General features: G+C 34.6%; 2 protein-coding genes across 3 annotated transcripts in view; one reads left to right on the top strand and one right to left on the bottom strand.

Annotated features, from left to right (window-relative positions):
• Positions 1–8,638: 8,638 nt before the first annotated feature.
• On the bottom strand, positions 8,639–11,659 carry zgc:86839 (Cyclin-dependent kinases regulatory subunit 2-like). Its single transcript, XM_051092718.1, has 3 exons — positions 11,396–11,659; positions 10,957–11,084; positions 8,639–9,343 (listed from the first exon to the last, which is right to left on the bottom strand). Exons 1-3 carry the CDS (start codon positions 11,452–11,454, stop codon positions 9,300–9,302), a joined length of 231 nt encoding a protein of 76 aa, XP_050948675.1. The 5' UTR covers positions 11,455–11,659; the 3' UTR covers positions 8,639–9,299.
• Positions 11,660–13,898: 2,239 nt separating this feature from the next.
• shc3 (SHC (Src homology 2 domain containing) transforming protein 3) overlaps positions 13,899–21,181 on the top strand; it is a 35,002-nt gene continuing 27,719 nt past the window's right edge. The window contains exons 1-2 of one of the 2 annotated variants that reach the window (XM_051092717.1): positions 13,899–17,917; positions 18,146–20,090. In XM_051092717.1, coding sequence (XP_050948674.1) covers positions 19,527–20,090 — 564 coding nt within the window. In that variant the 5' untranslated portion in view covers positions 13,899–17,917; positions 18,146–19,526. Of the gene's footprint in view, positions 20,091–21,181 lie in introns of both variants that reach the window. The other variant, XM_051092716.1, reaches the window with a different exon arrangement.

Raw genomic sequence — 21,181 nt, 5'->3', positions numbered from 1 at the left:
CAATGAATTATAGTTATTATTAATGTTGAAAACAGTTGTGCTGCCCAGTATTTTTTATTTTTTCTCTAAAAAAAAAAAAAAAATGTAATGACCTCAAACCTTCGCACTGTGCGCTGTGAAAGTTGGGTTTACCAAATTATTGCATTATTGGATATACCTGTGTAAAGCAGAGTGATTTTTGTCTCAAAGATGTATGTATTTGTAATGGTGTGTATTTTATTTTTATTTGTGACCTCAACTGTATAATGTCACCAAAACTTGGTTTTAATCATTTTATCAGCTTGTTTTCTTTCAGTTTGCACAGGTTTTGTGTTTCTGTTTGAACTTTTAAAGTAAAACTCATTGAACTGAGCTTATTCATCTTAGTTTTTACGTGAATATTATCAAATTTCACAAATGGTGCTTTTTCCCTTAAAAACTGAGGTGCATAAGCTTAGATCAGTGAGTTTGACTTTAAAAGTTCCAAAAAGAAATACAAAACCTGTGTTAACTGAAACAAAACAAATTGATAATGAAGACTGAATCCAGTTTTTGGCAATAATATCTTTATGAGAAATTTATAAGCAATTTTTGTCAACACCACAAGTATATCAAGGTGAGAAAAATCCACAAAAATTATTTATTTAAAAAACATATATGTATTATTTTTTATTTTATTTTATTTTATTATTTTTTTATTTATTTATTTTTTTTTTTTTTTTGTGGAAGTTGTAGTTTTAAATAGGTTTTTGTCCAATAACATTAGCTAGCATTTTCATCAAAACAAAATTTTAAAAAGGTCAAAGAACAATGGACTAGAACAAAACATGATGGTTAAAACAATTATTTATTGATTTATGCATTTTTTAAAAATCATTTGAAGAACATATTTAAAAAGATTTTTTTTTATTATTACTTGCAAAACTTACATTTTAACAAAAATACAAAAAGAGAGCAAAAACAAGTGTGGGAATACGGAGAGAAAAAAAAATTACAATTTATTTAAAAATTGTTCTATAGTGCCGGATGTTTTTAATGCATTTATTTATTCATTTATTTATTTTGAAGTGATGATCCAGCCTAAGCAAATACATATGTAACCCTAGACCACAAAACCTTAAGTCTTAAGTAGCACGGTTATATTTGTAGAAATAGCCCAAAATATACTGTATGGGTCAAAATGATACATTCTTCTTTTATGCCAAAAAATCATTAGGAAATTAAGTGAAGATCATGTTCCATGAAGATATCTTGTAAATTTCCTACCGTAAATATATCAAAACTTAATTTTTGATTAGTAATATGCATTGCTGAGAACTTCATTTGAACAACTTTAAAGGTGATTTTCTCAATATTTTGATTTTTTTGCAACCTCAGATTTCAGATTTTCAAATAGTTGCATCTCGGCCAAATATTGTCCTATCCTAACAAACCATACATTAATTGAAAGCTTATTTATTCATTATGTATAAATCTCAAATTCAAAAAACTGACTCTTATGACTGGTTTTGTGGTCCTGAGTCACATATGATGACTATTACTGGTTTATGAACCTACAGTTTGTTATGCATGTTGTATGAGATTGTCATAACACATACAGCATGAGAGTGATTTCAGCTGTGGATGGAGATCGTTTGACGTGTTTTGTTCACGCTCAGTGTGTGCTGAAGCTCTAAATACCCTGTAGGATCCATATATAAGTGCAGTTTTCCTTCAGGTCCTAGAGATGTAAGTGTTGAGTGGCACATAAACGGGCAGAAGCTCGAGACGCCCGTCACTGAATACAGACACGTCATTTCCCATGATGCCGTGCTGGTGAGCAGCTGGCTGAGGGAGGAAGCTTTGAATAAAGACGTCCAGTATGAGTGTACGGCAGTGTCTGATGCTGGAAACGACGTGTCGAAAGTGGACCTTCGGCTCAACAGCAGAGGTAAAGCTTTTTATTCCACTGCCTGTGTTTATTCGACCTGTAATGTGGTATAACGTGTCTCTGTTTGCTCTCAGACGAGGCCGACGTTCCTCTCAGAGACGTGGAGCGCTGGAGAAACGCTCTGACCGATCACAACACACTCCTGCAACAATGGAAAAAAGCATGGGTGAGTAAGAAACAAGCGAAAAAAAAGTTGCACAACCATTTTTAACATTGATAATCATCAGAGATGTTTCTTGTGAAGCAAATCATTATATTCAAATGATTTCTGAAGTATCATTTGACAGTGAAGACTGAAGGAATGATGCTGAAAATTCAGCTTTGATCACAGCAATCAATTAATTTTAACAGATATTCGCATAGCAAACAGTTATTTTAAATTGTAATAATATTTCACAATTTTTTACAGTATTTTTGATCTTATAAAGGCAGCCTTTTGAAGCCCAAACTTTTGAATGTTATAGTGCATGTTTGATGTCAGATGCATTCTGACTCACTGCACAAATTTGTTAAAGGTAAAAGTGCCTTTATTCAGTATTTACAACAGCTGAACCAAAAATATATGCATTATTTATTTCCTATATATAATGCATCTCCATGTTTAAAATGCTGCCTCATCAGACTCAGGGTTACTTTACATGTAGATTTATTTTATTTATTTTTTTTTATTTTTATTACATTTACTTTATTTTTAGATTTTATTTTAGATCTTTTTATATTTTATACTGTTTTATTTTTTAATTATTTTTTATTTTATTTTGATATAATTTATATTTATTGTATATTTTATTTTATTTAGTTTTAGAATCCTTTTAGATTTTTGTTGTATTTTATATTATATTTTTACTGTATTTTAGCTTTATTTTTAAATGTATTTTTTTTTTTTATTTATGTTTTAGATTTATTTTAGCCTTATTATTTACTTTAGTATTTAATTTAATTTAATAAGGTTTGTCATGTTATATTTATGATTTTTTTCTATTTTGTAATTTATATTTTTTATATAATTTATTTTTCATTTTATTTTTTTATTTAAGATTTTTTATGTTTTATTTTAGTTTTAAGTTTTTATTTTAGTATATGTTTTAGATTTATTTAATATTTTATGTTGTTGTTTTGTTTTGTTTTAGAATCATTTTATTTGAAATTTATGTTTTATTTTATATTATATTTTAGATTCATTTTAGCTTTATTTTTAAATTATTTTTTATGTTATTTTGTTGTATTTTATATTTATATTAAATATTTTGTTTTGTTTTGTTTTATATTGTTTTAGATTTATTTTAGCTTTATTTTCTTTATTTTTTTTTTTACTTAATTTTAATGTAATATATTTTTTGTCTCGTTATATTTAAGATTTGTTTTATTGTATATTTTGTATTTTATTTTAAGGGTGAAATTGTTATATTTAAGATTTATTTTATTTTATATTTTTTTATTTTATTTATGTTTTAAGGGTGAAATTTGATCTGGACATATGAATTTCACCCCAGGGGGCTTAAATATGCTCCTCTAAACACATTTGTTTCCTGTAGGCTGAAGTTCTCATCATATGTTTGTGATGAAGCTGACATTTGTTGTTTGTCACTGTTGTCCTGCAGGAGAGCTGTGATGGACAGGGTGTTCTCTGAACCGGCTCATTATTGTTCATCATGGCATTATTTTCTGACTCCAGGGACAGACGCTTGGACGAGAGCACTCACACACACACACACACACACGCACGCACACACTCTTTCACACAGCTCACGTCACACAGTAGTGGTGTGTGTTTCTTCAGACCCACGAGGCAAACACACACTCACAGGCGCTCTGAGTCTGTTCCTGATCCGTGGATCCCGTCGATGGCTGAATGTGCGGGATTGGTGGAGGACGTGTCGTGTGCAGTGAGACAGACAGGCTGCAGACAGTGAGACGGGCCTCTCAGGCTGATGACAACTGCTTTCTATGACCGTTCGCACACTTCTATTTATATTCCTCCATCCTTGAGAGCAAATGACAGCAGCTCACGCTAGTGAAAGCAAGATTTGTGTTTATAATAGTCCTTTTGTGTTATTTAAATAATCACGTGTGTTTATCTGAGCAGATATAGTACAAGGAAGTTGCTAAAATATTTTTGGTCCTCCAAAATAGAGGTTGCAACCACAATAAATCATATTTCTATCATTTGTGAGAGACTTTAACCTGTTTTTTGAACATATACTAATACTATTGTAGGTTTTATTAATATTTTGAATTAATTTTTTATATCTTAATTTTATTTTTAGTTAAAGTTTTAGTTTTGTTGCTTCTCTCAATATCAAGGTCAATGCCGTTTGGCCTTCCCTCATTATCCTCATCCAAAGCTCATCACACACTTCCCCGACCCCTCTGACCTCTGAGACGACGATATGATCTATGAGGGGGCGTGTGATGACTGTTAACTAACCAACACAATCAACTGCCAATTGATTACAACGCACACAGACTCTTAACAACCTCTTGTAAAGTCAGTTAAACCTCTAAACATGAGAAGGTGATGATCATTCAGTATTTACAACAGCTGAACCAAAAATAAATGCATTACTTTTTTTATTTTATTTATCTTTAAATTATTATTTTTTTAATTTTATTATATTTTAGATTTATTTTATATTTTGTTTTATTTTAGATCTTTTTTTGTTTTATTTTATATTATATTTTATATTTATTTTAGCTTTATTGTTTTATTTTATTATGTTTATATTTTAGTTTTATTGTAGCATTTTTTATTTAATTTTTAATTTAGTTAAATTTAATATTTTGTTTTATTTTAGATCCATTTTATTTTTTTGTTTTATTTTATAATATATTTAAATTTATTTGAGCTATTTTTTAATATATAATAGAATTTATTTTTAAAATTTAATTTGTTATTTTATATTTATTTTATATTTTACATTTTATTTTATATTTTGTTTTATTTTATATCATATTTGTTTTATTTTAATTTTACATTTAATTAAATTTAATTTGTAATATTATTTTGTAATATTTTAGATTTATTTTATTTCAGATTTATTTTAGATTTTGCTTTGTTTTATATTTTAGATTTATTTTGGCATTATTTCTTTATTTAATATTTAATTTAGTTTAATTTAATATTTTTTTAATTTTAGTTTTATTTTAGATCCATTTTTTTATTTTATATTATATTTTAGCTTTATTATTTATTTTTAATTTAATTTGCTATATTTATTTTATTTTATATTTTAAATTTTATTTTATTTTGTTGTATCTGTTTTATTTTAATTTTACATTTAATTACATTTAATTTCTAACATTATTGTTAAATTTTAGATTTATTTTATTTTATTTCAGATTTATTCAGTTTTATACTTTAAATTTATTTTATCATAATTTTTTTTTTTAGTTTTTAATTTAGTTTATTTTTTGTTTTGTTCTATTTAAGATTTATTTTAATTTAAATTTTATTTTAGATTAGTTATACTTTATTTTATTTTAGAATTTTGTTTATTTTATATTATATTTATGTTTTATTTTAATTTTACATTTAATTAACTTTAATTTCTAATATTATTGTTAAATTTTAGATTTATTTTATTACAGATTCATTTTAGATTTTGCTTTGTTTTATATTTTAGATTTATTTTATCATTATTTTTATTTTGTTTTTAATATAGTTTAATTTTTTTGTTATATTTAAGATTTATTTTAATTTAGATTTTATTTTAGATTAGTTATATTTTATTTTATTTGAAAATTTTACAATTATTTTACTTTAAAAAAAAAGAGAAGCTACATTGTTCAAACCTCTAAACATGAGAAGGTGACCTCTTTTAGTCTTTATTGCTGTAGTAAACATTTATCCTTCTGCATTAAAAAAACCCAAAACTGGACAGATTTTTTGATCACATTTTATAGATCAGCAACCAATATTTTGAAATCTAGCATGCAATTATTGTATGCATATGAGTAATAGCTGTCACATGATGCATGATCAGTGTGTTTTCCCACAAGATTCTTAAATTTAACCATTTTAAATGTGAGCAAATTAATTTGTTGTGTGGTTTTACGGTGTGGTTGGAGACTTTCACGTCCTATTATATTCATTGGGAGCATCTTTTGCCAAATTCAGCATGTGGTTCCTTCAGAAACAGGAAATGGGTGAGATCCAGCCAGAGGTCAGTGAATTTAATGCAAAATTAATGTAGTTAAAATACGCTTTGATAAAAAAGCAGACTTAATAATCAGTTGTAAGTAGATTTGGTCATGATTCACCACAGCCAGGAAACATTTATGATCATTTTACAGTCCAAACAAGCCAAAGCTAGTGGCTTTTGTCATTTTGACAGCTGTCGAAGACATACAACAAGCAAATGTGGTGATTATCCTCTTATTTCTATATTAAGTAAAGCCAGGAAAGATGTGCAGATATTTAGCAGAAGCATTAAATGTTTGCTATACAGGCCTCGTATAGCAAACAATAAAACGTAAACGGTGATTTAATAAAAATGACATAATTGAAATTTGATAAACCCCAAGGTTCCCTGGTGAAAAAAACAGCATATGCTGGATAGGTAGGTTTTGATGCTGGTTTAAGCTGGTCCTTTGCTGGTTTATGCTGGTCCTTAGCTGGTGTAAGCTGGTCCTTAGCTGGTGTAACCTGGTCCTTTGCTGGTTTATGCTGGTCCTTAGCTGGTGTAAGCTGGTCCTTTGCTGGTTTATGCTGGTCCTTGACCAGCAACATGACCAGCAAAAACCAGCAAAGTACCAGCTTAAACCAGCTAAGGACCAGCATGAACCAGCAAAGGACCATCTTAAACCAGCTAAGGACCAGCATGAACCAGCAAAGGACCAGCATAAACCAGCAAAGGACCAGTTTAAACCAGCTAAGGACCAGCATGAACCAGCAAAGGACCAGCATAAACCAGCTAAGGACCAGCTTAAACCAGCAAAGGACCAGCTTGAACCAGCAAAGGACCATCTTAAACCAGCAAAGGACCAGCATAAACCAGCAAAGGACCATCTTAAACCAGCTAGGGACCAGCATAAACCAGCAAAGGACCATCTTAAACCAGCAAAGGACCACCTTAAACCAGCAAAGGACCAGCTTGAACCAGCAAAGGACCAGCATAAACCAGCAAAGGACCAGCATAAACCAGCAAAGGACCAGTATAAACCAGCAAAGGACCAGCATAAACCAGCAAAGGACCAGCATAAACCAGCAAAGGACCAGCATAAACCAGCAAAGGACCAGCTTAAACCAGCTAAGGACCAGCATGAACCAGCAAAGGACCATCTTAAACCAGCTAAGGACCAGCATGAACCAGCAAAGGACCAGCATAAACCAGCAAAGGACCAGTTTAAACCAGCTAAGGACCAGCATGAACCAGCAAAGGACCAGCATAAACCAGCTAAGGACCAGCTTAAACCAGCAAAGGACCAGCTTGAAACAGCAAAGGACCATCTTAAACCAGCAAAGGACCAGCATAAACCAGCAAAGGACCATCTTAAACCAGCTAGGGACCAGCATAAACCAGCAAAGGACCATCTTAAACCAGCAAAGGACCAGCTTAAACCAGCATAAACCAAAGGACCAGCTTAAACCAGCAAAGGACCAGGAACCAGACCATAAACCAGCAAAGGACCAGCATAAACCAGCAAAGGACCCAAAGTCTTAAACCAGCAAAGGACCAGCATAAACCAGCAAAGGACCATCTTAAACCAGCAAAGGACCATCTTAAACCAGCAAAGGACCAGCTTAAACCAGCAAAGGACCAGCTTAAACCAGCAAAGGACCAGCTTAAACCAGCAAAGGACCAGCATACACCAGCAAAGGACCAGCTTAAACTAGCATAAAAACCTACCTAACCAGCATTCCAGCATCAAAACATACCTACCAGCATATGCTGGTTGTTTCACCAGGGTTATGATCATATGTAATTCTTCCGCCAAATAATATAGTTCCTTCCTCTATGCTATTATTACAAATTTTCAAAAACAGAACATGTGGTCATTGTGGATGTTTTAATCTCGTATCTTGACTGTTATCCAACCGAAAAAAAGTGTTTGTAAATCATTCGACTGGAAACCTGTGAGTTGACAACAAATCACACTTTTTGACCGCATAACTTGATTGAAAACGGTGATAAACAACACTACCCAACTCAAATGTATTTAAAAAGGAACACATTTGTATTTAATTTTTGAATTATAATTTATCCAAACTAACAAATGTGGACTACAACATGAACGGATCATCCTGAAGTAGCCTACAACTATATAAATATAACTTTTTTAATAGTTGTATAGTCACAAGGCTTTGTATTGTTAGTGTCGGTAGAATAAGTAAATAAACAATGAGTACGTTTCCCGTTTATCAATCAAAATAGTGATAAAAATGACTTTCGACAGCTACAAGGCTTTTGTGAAAACTACAAATCGTGCATCCGCCTTTTTGGATCCCCGCTCACGGATAGTGTGAGCGAGCCCAGTGCATTATGGGTGTCGAAGTTTTCCTACCTTCTTCGCCACAGCCCTCTCTAGTCGCGTAGCAGAGATTGTTGTTTTAAACCGCGTTTCTACTGCATAGACAGCCCATTTTTTATTGAAACCCTCTCTTGCCAGTGACTTTAACCATTAGGTCCAGTATGTTTTTCAGCCATATCATAGCATTAGTTGCGATGTGGCGCCATCATGTGTTAAATGCTGATAAAACAACTGCACAAAGCAGATACTAGGTGGCATTTTAATATTTTTTATTATAAAGAGCAGCAAGGATAAAACAACAGTTTACACAGTCATAATTGTATTCTTTTTTCAGAATTAATTTGTGATAAAGGCTCAAAACTTTTTTTTTCTCCATATAAACCCTGTTCTCAAGTAGCACAGTTGCTGATAGTGCTGTCATCGTGGCTCATCCTCTACAACTACCTTTTTAACAAAGTTTTATACGTGATATAAACACATTTGAAACTTTATAAAGCATCTGTACAGTATAACAATCGGCTTCCCTGAAGAATTAATGCAAACTAAGAATTTCCACCTGAGAATGGCCAATGCATTAACTAGATACACATCTCCCGTTAGCGTACAGTGCATCTTTTATCCCAAAAATTAATTTAGCTCAGCTGCTTAAACACTGATTTAGGTTTCTAAACACTGATGATGCAGCACAGACTTTTATTCAACACAAATCTTTAAAGGTTCATCTTCACTTAGAGAGGCACTTGAGTCGCATGATTTTAAGAGCCCTTGAATTTTCACTGAAAATACATTTCCCACAATCCCTCGATTCCGTTCAAGCGTGAAACGCAGCATCATGGTCACAGGAGTCCAAAAACATGGTTAAGTTCTCCAGTATTCACTGAAAACCACCGGAATGTTCTAGAAGAGACATGCGTCAGTGTCATTGTTTGGGTAAAGGTCTCCTAAACAGCAGAATATGAGGTTCTGAAAAACAAAACAAGCAAACATTAGTCACTTCTCATCTATAATGACGTAACCCTCTACAGTACGCAATATGATATCAATGAGGAAAAAATTATTTGTGATGTTTTTCCTGCTTAAAATTAAACACTATAACAATATCAATAATTTTTTTTTTTTTTTTTTTTATTTATTTATTAAAAGTTTGTTGCCTCAAGGCAACATTGTACCACAATGGAAAAAAATAAACATTTGATATTTTCATGCAGAAAAAATTAATCAATTTATTTAAAACACCAGTTTCTTTAATCAAACATTTGAACAAATAGATTTATCACATTTTTTATGTTTTACACATCTCATATTTAACAAAAAGTAAGATTTCATACCCACATGTTGCTTTCAGGCAACACTGTACCATCGTGGATCAAAAGTATAACCAAACTATCATATCCGTTATCATACCAAAACATTATAATTAGCGTTGTTTCAAAGTAAAAAAAATAAAATTATCATAACCTTATGCTAATATATAACTTTTCCTTACAAGCATGCACATACACATACACACACAAGCACATGCATGTCAAATCTCCTTCCTCACTAATGACTGGCTGTCGGCACAAGACCACAGGAACTTTGGCCAGAGGAGAACTGGCCCCCGGACTGAGCCTGGTTTCTCCCAAGGTTTTTTTCTCCATTTGTCACCGATGGAGTTTTGGTTCCTTGCCGCTGTCGCCTCTGGCTTGCTTAGTTGGGGACACTTTCTCTTAACACAATATTGCATTTTATTTTATTGTTTTTGATTAACTACCTTTACCTAAAAAGTGAGTGTTTACTGTTGCCTTTGGCATTGTTGATATACTGTTTCCTATTTAATACTGTACAGCTGCCTTGTCACAATTCTGTATTGTTAAAGGCGGTATATAAATAAAGGTTAAAAAAAATATATATAAAAAAAAAAAAATAATGACTCCTCACTGCTTGTAAAAGCTGAGGAAGCGCTTCCTCTCAACAGAATATGTGCAGATATTGTATATGAATTACAATTCTTATAAATGCATTACAATATCATGCAAACATTCAAATACATTTAGATAATTCTAACTTTTTTCTTACAAATATCATATACATGTATGCTATGCTATATGCCTGGTATGGCCATATGTGATTCCATTACGTTTTTTTGTAAATTCCTATGATATATTTGATGATATATTATGAAAAGTGTTTGAAAATACTTTGTTACTAATCACTGAAGGTGATTCAGATTTTTTGTTGGCAATTATATGAAATAAAATTGATGAAAACTGCACCTTTCTCTGGACAAAATATGGAGTCATGTGACATGTCCTGAAAAAGGGAGCAAAATAGACCCCTATGGGTCATGTGACCACTTTTTTTTGCAATTTCATTTGTTAGTATTTGACTTCTTCTTTACTAAGATAGCATTGATTCATTAAATGGGTGGCTCATTTTATTAAAAAAAAAACAAAAATAGGCTGTGTTGCCTGGAGGCAACATGGTACCATAGAGGATTAAATATTAAGGACACAAATGCAAATGCCACATTCAAGCTGACTTTAGTGTAAACACACACTATGGCTGTGAATGTGGGTGTGTTTTTTTATACAGACCTGGTTCATGGATCATATAATGGACCCATCCGAGCGACTGCTGCACCCCCAGCCTCCTCCACTCATCTTCGGACATCAGATGAGATTTGGGCACTTGTTTGGCCAGTTCTCGCGGTAAGACCACATGTCTGCCATCACAAATGACAACCAACAATATTTAATAGCATTTCAAATCACAAATGCTCTGACTGGCATGAATGTGATGCTGTAAAATGACGTCACTAACGTTACACTAAACGCACATGGGAGACAATCCAACCATAACTTTTGAATTTAACTCAAAACATGTCTTTAAAATAACCGATTATGTTAATTAACTATACTAAGCAATTCGTTAAGTTTACATTCAACGCTGACGTAACGTACAATTACATAAATGACGTTTAAACAAACAAACACGCCGCGTCGAGGCCTCAACCCTCCTCGTTTTCAATCTTACCGGTATTCGTAAAGATCGTCTGTGTATTTATCCGAGTAGTAGATCTGTTTATGAGCCATGTTAGATTGTTAAATAAAGTCAGTTATGACAATATTCAGATGTATTGATCCGTGAAAGAAGGATTCGATCAAACTCTCGCAACTTTTTACAAAATTAACCGATACAATTTTGAACCCGCAATTCAACCGGAGCCGCCGCTTCTGATTGGTCCAGAGAGGTCATGTGACTGGAGTCAGCGTGGGCACGTCGAAAGGGAGGGGGCGGACTCGGCGGAGGAAAGCGCGGTTGCTTTGGAAACCGATGGTGAACGGATTGTGAATATTATTATTATTAGTATTAAGAATATGCGTCTGTAAATATAAAAATAATGTGTTTTTACCTAAGACACCCGCTCAAGGTAAAGTGTGAAATGTTAAAACTGCATTGTCATGCTATTTTGATCCATGCTCGATGGTTTGCTCATCGTTTGAGAGCTTAATAACCCTTCAAAGTATCACAGAAAGAAAACAAACAATGTTTGATTTGATTTTAGCTTCTTTTATGATTATAACGGTTCATTTTTATTTAGGCTTTGCATTAAACTGTAATTTCTTGACGTATTACAATTTTCAAACGAAGAATTTTTCCAAAAAGACTTAGTATGAAATGCATTAGTTTTTAAAAATGGAAGAAAACAGAAAAAAACATTTTATTTTGTGTTAGAATGAATCTAAAGCTTTTTAATAACAATTTCTAATTTTATATTATCACACAAGCAGTTTTATGAACTGACGAGGAAAAAAAAAAGTAAAAACAAACAAACAACAAAAAAAGTAATTTTAGCATAAAAAAGACAAAATTATGATCTAAATTGGTGAAAAAGTATTTTTATGATTATAACATTTCATTTTTATTTAGGCTTTGCATTAAACTGTAATTACTTGACGTATTACAATTTTCAAACGAAGAATTTTTCCAAAAAGACTTAGTATGAAATGTATTAGTTTTTAAAAATGGAGAAAAAAAGCGTTTTATTTTGTGTTAGAATGAATCTAAAGCTTTTTATTAACAATTTCTAATTTTATATTATCGCACAAGCAGTTTTATGAACTGACGAGAAAAAAAAAAGTAAAAACAAACAAACAAAAAAAAAAAGTAATTTTAGCATAAAAAAGACAAAATTGTGATCTAAATTGGTGAAAAAGTATTTTTATAATTATAACATTTCATTTTTATTTAGGCTTTGCATTATACTGTAATTGTTTGACGTATTACAGTTTTCAAACAAAGAATTTTTCCAAAAAGACTTAGTATGAAATATATTAGTTTTTAAAAATGGAAGAAAACAGAAAAAAACTAAACTGTATAATTTACAGTTAACTTTTTATTTTGTTAGAATGAATCTAAAGCTTTTAATAACAATTTCTAATTTTATATTATCACACAAGCAGTTTTATGAACTCACAAGAAAAAAAAGTAAAAAACCCCCCAGCAATTTTAGCATAAAAAAGACAAAATTATGATTTAAATTGGTGAAAAAGTACACTTTATATATTAAAATAAAAATGAAAATCTTTATACATCAGTTCATATCCCCATTGTCAACTACCTAAATAAACTCCAATGCTAAACTAAATAAGCTCAAATATTTACACATTAAATATATATGTGTGCCTTTGCAGCTGCATTGTCATGCTATTTTGATCCATGCTCGATGGTTTCCTCATCGTTTGAGAGCTTAATAACCCTTCAAAGTATCACAGAAAGAAAACAAACAATGTTTGATTTGATTTTAGCTTCTTTTATGATTATAACGGTTCATTTTTATTTAGGCTTTGCATTAAACTGTCACTGTTTGACGTATTACAATTTTCAAACAAAGAATTTTTCTGAAAAAACTTAGTATGAGATGCATTAGTTTTTAAAAATGGAAAAAAAGCGTTTTATTTTGTTAGAATGAATCTAAAGCTTTTTATTAACAATTTCTAATTTTATATTATCACACAAGCAGTTTTATGAACTGACGAGAAAGAAAAATGTAAAAAAAAAAAAAAAACAGTAATTTTAGCATAAAAAAGACAAAATTATGATCTAAATTGCATTAAACTGTAATTACTTGACGAATTACAATTTTCAAACGAAGAATTTTTCCAAAAAGACTTAGTATGAAATGCATTAGTTTTTAAAAATAGGAAAAAAAACAGAAAAAAAACTGAATTGTGTCATTTACAATTAACTTTTTATTTTGTTAGAATGAATCTAAAGCTTTTTAATAACAATTTCTAATTTTATATTATCAAGCAGTTTTATGAGCTCACAAGAAAAAAAATGTCAAAAAAAAAAACGGTAATGGTTATAGTAATATAAAATATAAAAGTGCTTGACATATTACAGTTAAACAAATAATTTTTCACAACAAAAATCAAGAGGAAAATAGAAATAAACAAAAGAAAAACAGAAATAAACAAAACATTTACAATGAACTTTTTTAAATTTTGCATTATAATTCATCTAAAACTTTCAAACAGCAATTTATAATTTTATATTATTATACAAGCAGTTTTTATGAACTCACAAAAAAAATATTCTGTCAAATAGAATGAAATAATAGTAATTTTAGCTTCAAAAACACAGTGAAAAACAATGTAAAAATGCACTTTTCTTTGTATATTAAAATAAAAACTAACCAGAAATCTTAGAAAAGTGCGTAGGTTCGTGTCTTTATTTTGTCAGCTACCTAAATAAACTCATATTAAATAAGCTCAAAGTTCTACACGTTGAATATGCGTTTTTGCCTTTGCAGCTGTTTGAGATGTGCGCTGATACACTGATCAGGCTCCTAAATGCTTCAGAATTTAAAAACACACAAAAAAACATGAGCCATCATAATCAATATTGTTCATGAGTCAATTATAGTGACTCATCCTCGGGTATTTGCATCATAGATTGTTTGCACGAAAACAAATGTTGATCTTATGTAGTGGTATCCTAGTAACACCTGAATTCCATCTTCCTGCAAACACATGTAGTGGCATGTACACTAGAATATGCCGTGCCACACCGGAAAACACTCACTCGCAGCAGCCAATGGCATCCGCCGGATGTGAGTTGCCAATCATTATGGCCGGCCCCCTCACCTCATTCCTGTTGCTATGCTGTCTTTGAAACTATGGTTACAGTAAAGGTTCCTGTAGGCAGCGTCTCTCTCTCTCGCTCGGTATGGACTTACCGCATGCGTCTGGATGCAGTCGGAACGTTTGCTCTGCTAAACGCAGTGTTAATATAAAATGTGATCTATATATTCTGGATATAACTTTTTTATTTTATATTTACACATTTTATACTGTGTATAGGCATTTATTCAAATCTTTTAGCGGCCTTCAGTTCCACATTGCAAAAATAGTCAAACAAATGCTTTTAGCTCACTAAACCTCACTATGGAATAAAATTTGTCTTGTTTTATCCTGCTTTATCTTTCATTTAGGAGTGACATACCTCAAATGTGTCCCAACAGACATGTGATCATGTGATGTGATTTTTGGACTTTGAAAAGGAAAGCCTTCTATGCTCTCTCTCTCTCTCTCTCTCAGTTTCTATACTTCCTGCTGTTTTAATGAGCATGTGTAGGAGTGAACCCGACACACTTCAGTCACGACTATGAAGATCACACACACACATACACACACATAGTCCGCAACCCGCTATCTCTACTCTCTCTCTCTGTGTATAAATATAAACATATAGAATGCATAATGTGTAATGCATACATTTACACTGAAACAGTTTGATTTCTTATATGTTTGTAATGGATTTTCTGTGTTTTTCTGTGTTTCAGGACATTTAGGTGTATTATGAAAGGAAGATGAACCTGATGAACTGTTCTCTGCTGTGAGTAAACTGCCTGAGAAGCGCTGTAGAGTTCATAGAGATGGATAAGTCCTGATCTGCACCACTGAAGCTTTTCATAATTGAAGGTTTGATCAGCTTTATGAATATTGAAAGAGTATAATGAATATTATAAGAATATTGAAATTCAGTATGACGTAATTGGACCCTGTTAACATAATTTTTTTAATTAGTGCACGTTATTTCAACGAATCTTTTATGTGCTTTCATTTTAACACTAAATTTAGCATTTTCTTCAATTTCCTTAAATAAATCAGTTTATGGCCAAATGAGAAATAAAATGGGTTGCAAAAAGCATTTCATGTTGACTTCAAAACACAAGTTTTTGCAATGTCATGGATTTGTGGATTTTTCATCTGCTGGTCAATAAAACAGTTGAAAAAATCCCACAGATTTACATTGAAGAATGAACCCAACCAATAAGAAACCCCCTAGCAACCACTCACAGCATCCTAGCAACAGTGGAAATGCTGTAAAACCACTCACAAACACCTTAGCAACCATATAGCAACGTTCTGGCAACCATTCCTAGTACCCTAACAACTACACAGCATCACAAAAAAACACTAAGAACTCCTTAGCAACTACATGGCAACATTCTGGCAACCATCCTAAAACCCTGGCAACTGCATAGCGTTACAATAAAAACCAAAACATAGACAGAATTGCATTTAAGAATGAATCCAACCATTAAGAAACTCCCTAGCAACCACCCACAACATCCTGGCAACAGTGGAAACACTCTAAAACATTCACAATCACCTTAGCAACAGTGCAGCAACATTCTGGCAACCACCCCTGGTACCCTAGCAACTACACAGCATCACAATAAAAAAACACTCAGAACACCTTAGCAATTACATGGCAACCATCCTAATACCCTAGCAACTGCAGAGTGTCACAGTAAAACCACTCAGAACACCTTAGCAACAGTGAAAACACTGAGATCACCGTAGCAACATTAAAAACACTCAGATCGCCTTAGCAACAATGAAAACACTCAGAACACCTTAGCAACAATGAAAACACTCAGATCATCGTAGCAACAATAAAAACAGATCACCGTAGCAACAATGAAACACTTAGATCGCCTTAGCAACAATGAAAACACTCAGATCGCCTTAGCAACAATGAAAACACTCAGAACACCCTAGCAACAGTGAAAACACTCAGATTGCCTTAGCAACAATGAAAACACTCAGAACACCCTAGCAACAGTGAAAACACTCAGATCGCCTTAGCAACAATGAAAACACTCAGATCGCCTTAGCAACAATGAAAACACTCAGAACGCCCTAGCAACAGTGAAAACACTCAGAACACCCTAGCAACAATGAAAACACTCAGAACGCCTTAGCAACAATGAAAACACTCAGATCATCGTAGCAACAATAAAAACAGATCACCGTAGCAACGATGAAACACTTAGATCGCCTTAGCAACAATGAAAACACTCAGATCGCCTTAGCAACAATGAAAACACTCAGATCGCCTTAGTAACAATGAAAACACTCAGAACACCCTAGCAACAGTGAAAACACTCAGAACACCCTAGCAACAATGAAAACACTCAGAACACCCTAGCAACAATGAAAACACTCAGAACGCCTTAGCAACAATGAAAACACTTGGATCACTTTAGCAACAAAGAAAAAACTCTGATCGCCTTAGCAACAACGAAAACACTTGAAACACCTTAGCAACAACAAAAACACTCGGATCACCTTAGCAACAACAAAAGAACTCAGATCACCTTAGCAACAACAAAAAAACACTCAGATCACCTTAGCAACAACAAAAACACTTGGATCACCTTAGCAACAACAAAAACACTTGGATCATCTTAGCAACAACGAAGACACTCAGATCACCTTAGCAACAGCGAAAAAACACTCAGATCACCTTAGCAACAACGGAAACACTCAGAACACCTTAGCAGCAATGAAAAAACACTCAGAACACCATAGCAAACAAATGGCAACATTCTGGCAACCAATACCCTATCAGCTGCATAGCATTACAAATTAAAAAGAGTTATGACACCTTGGCAACTGCATAGCAACCACTCGCATCAACCTTACATTCTGGTGGTGACTTTTGCACCAAGAATCACCTCTGACATTTTTTTCAAGAAATGTATAAATTTAAGTCATTTTATATGCTTTGGCTGCCTGTTGTTAATTTCCAGATCAGCATACTGCAAGCAAGCGGCTCTGTTAGGGTCGGATGCATCATATAATTCAGTCGATTCAGTTTAGTGTATGTTCTTTGATCAGCCTTCATTCATATGAATGTGCAAAATTTGCACTCAGGACACAAGGAGGGGCCAGTTTATCAGAGAGTGCAATTGACCATGACTGTTCTCTTCCAAAACAGGCCATGCACCGCACCAAGAGGTATTTTAGAAGCGGGTTGCATGCATTCAGGAGTTTAGAAGCGACGCAGCGAGCAGTACGCAGTGCTGACGGACAAGAATGGTTTCTCCCATCACCTGCGCTTCAAGTGGTTTGCCCCACTATTCAGCCAGCCTACCCTGAATGAGTCATCCTGCTCTTCCCTGATTGGCCGGTCGGGATCCATCCGAGGGATTGCCGTGCAGAAAGCTGCCGAGGCCTGACTTCATTCACAGAAACGTCGGTATGCCCGTCTGCCTTTCCATTCACAGGCAGCCCAAATCATTTTCGCCCGCACGGCTCCCCAGCATCCTCTCCTCCTCTCCTCAGCATCTCTTCCGCATCTATGTGACACCACGGAGCGAGGAGCACTTATAACGCTTTCTTTGCTTTTGTCTCAGTGGAGAAGACAAACCCTTGCTCTCTCACTCTCTCTCTCTCTGTCTTTTCTTCTTTTTTTTTCAATTTGCAGGCAGGCAGGAAAGCGAGACGCTGGGAGGGACTGCAGTGCGTTAGCCGCAGCGGTACAGGAAGCTTGTGAATGACTGCTGCTTCCCTGTCACAAGCTCTTCTGGACATTTTACATGAATGGCTCTTTTTTTGCTGCCTTAATGTCGTGGGCTTCATCCCGTTGGCTGCTTTTTAATGGGGCTGGGAGATCTGACATCACTATTTACGGTCGTATCCCCGCCGAATCCGGATGGCGTTTTAGTGAGATCGAATCTCGACGTTGTGTATTTGAAAGGGATGTTTAATTATTCAACAAAGCTCATTGAGGAGCAAAGCTCAGCTTGTTTTGCCTTCTGTAGGGGGAGATATTCGAGGGCTCTTGTGGATGGATTTATCCCGACGTTTCGTAGTACGTAAGGAAGAACGAACGTGACAAACAAAGAGATAAAGCCGTATCTGTCTCGTGGTTTAAATTCGAGCACATTTTAAACTTGCCGTTAACAATGGCGACGCATAAGCGAGGTAGAACCAGCCAGACTGATGCGGTTACGGGCGAAAGGTGAACGCTTTTTAAATATTTCATGTCGTTTTGGTATTATTATTAGTTCTTAATCAACAGCAGGTCACCTTTTCAGAAGAGAGCCTTGCATGTATGGAAAATTAGCGATCGCCATGCACGGCGACTCAAGTTTCATTCTATGTGGCGTACATGTGATCCAACAACATGCACGGCACTCCAGTGTGATTTATGCATTGAATTATGTCAGTGGATTATGTCTCTCATTCTAGTTCATTCTAGGATCTCACTACAGTGATCTGTTTATTGCATCTTTTCCGTACCGTTTATCCGTTTCACAACGGACCGAATCAAAGCAAGAGGCGTTCCTACGGACAGGGCGAATTTTGAGAATTGATTGGTTCTACCGAGCTGTAAGTGGGAGTTTTTTTGTAACGGAAAGTGCTCTGCAGTGTTGAGTGAGTCTTTTGTTGAGAAGGGTCTCTCTCTCTTTTCTCTCTCTCTCTCTCTCTCTCTCTCTCTCCGAGTGAGTCATGCATGTTCAGGGATCTGCCAGGATGCGGGGGGAGAGAGAGACATCTCTTCACTAGAGCTCTGTCTCTCTCTCTCTGCCATCTCTGGCCCTCTATCTCTGTAGAGGAGCGACCTCGCGCTGCTTTTCTCTCTCGTCGTCCTCTGTCTCCATGGATTCCGCGTTTTGTGGTTTATTTTTGGTCCCCGAGCTGCTGCTGCTGCTGCTGCACGGCGTCGGATTTTCCTGACGGCCGCTCGCTCCCTTTCTCCGAACCCTCGAGGACGCTTTCTCGGCTCCAGCATGCTAAAGAAGTGGACGGTCAGCTGGGAGTTGGATGTGTCCGTTCGCGTGTAGGCTGGCACACCGAGGGGAATGCTTCACCGTGCTAAATACAACCGATTCCGGAATGAGTCAGTGACGTCCGTCGATGAGCTTCTGCACGGTCTCTCCATGAACGCCAAGGTCTCGGCCGTCCCGCCGTCGCCGCCCGTGGGCGACCCTCCGTACGCCCCGCCAGCCGAGGTCTTGCCGTCCGACCCCGCGGAAGAGTCCGGCACCTTGTGCACCCTCATCAACAAAGTCTCCAACCTCAAATTCGCCAACTCCTCCGGACTGCTGGGCATCAAGGGCCTGCCGTCCGCCGTCAAGGACCTGGCCGTGTCCAAGCTCCAGGGAGGAGCGACAGGGGGCGGATCCGGGAGCCCGGGCTCGTCCGCCCTCCCGGCGGCCTCCGGAGCGCCTCACGCCCCGTCGGAGCCCGGCTCCGCCGGCTCGGGGAAGAAGGGCAGGATGGAAGAGTCTCAGCCTGGCGGAGAGGGCTGGGGCCTGGGCGGGACGGGTGCCGCGGGTTGCGGCGGGCTGGTGAACAAACCTTCTCGTGGATGGCTGCACTCCAGCGAAAAGATTTCCGGACCTGGAGTGACGTACGTCGTTAAGGTAAGATCCAAAGATCCTTTCTGTCTTCTGCATTTCCCTTGTTGTTTTTCATCCGTGTGCTGGTACAGAGGGATTATGTGTACGGTTTGAAATAATGCAGGTTGCCGGTGACTCGAAGCGGCACCATTACGTTCACAACTGACCATAAAAGCACAGACTGTTCCGCCACATACAGTACCATGTTTACATGCCGTCTGTTTCGTCTGAGGCTTACATGCATGCGGAGGTGGGCGGTATGAGCCAAATCGGATTTTGTAATGCCATTTAAAAAAAGAGTTGGAAATGAAAACAGGCAGTATAGATTAAATAATCACTTAGAAAAAGTGAAGATGCTTCATCTCATTTGAAGAACTTGATAGAAACAAATCAAAGGATGATTGTGCTTAACCGGTGTTTGATATTTTACAACACCTGGTTAAAGACACAAAAAGTAAAACTAATATCATAAACACGCGTAATTAAATCAGAGTTATTATACTACTAAAACTAAAACCATAACTAGACATTTTCTTTATCTGAAATAAAATATTAAACTTTAAATATTAAAAAAACCTTGACCTAGTTGTCAAGGCACCTCATTTTCATTTAGTTGAAATAAACTGAAAAAAATATATAACAGGGCTGTCAAACGATTAATCGCGATTAATCGCATACAAAATAAAAGTTTGAGCTTGCCTAATAAATGTGTGTGTACTGTGTGTAATTATTATGTATATATAAATAAACACAAATTAATGTCTATATTTAAGAGAAAAAATATGTTATATAAAAATTATAATAAATACATATACTTGTAAATATTTCTGAAATATATACGTGAATGTGTTTGTATTTATATATACTTAATAATTACACACAGTACACACACATATATTAGGCAAACTAATAATTAAAACTAATATAAACAATATGATAACTAATATAATAAAACTAATATAAATTTTTTATATATATATATATATATATAATTGTGATTAATGCAATCCAAAATATATACTTTGTTTACATATCTAAGAAAAATGTTGTTTATATAATACAGATTTTTATATATAATATCAATTATATGAATTTAAATATGTACATGTAAATAT

This window comes from Labeo rohita, chromosome 21, assembly GCF_022985175.1.
Source record: "Labeo rohita strain BAU-BD-2019 chromosome 21, IGBB_LRoh.1.0, whole genome shotgun sequence".
In the NCBI taxonomy this organism is placed as follows: Eukaryota; Metazoa; Chordata; class Actinopteri; order Cypriniformes; family Cyprinidae; genus Labeo; species Labeo rohita.
The sequence above is the reverse complement of the archived record's forward strand: the minus strand, read 5'-3'. Positions and strand labels throughout refer to the sequence as shown.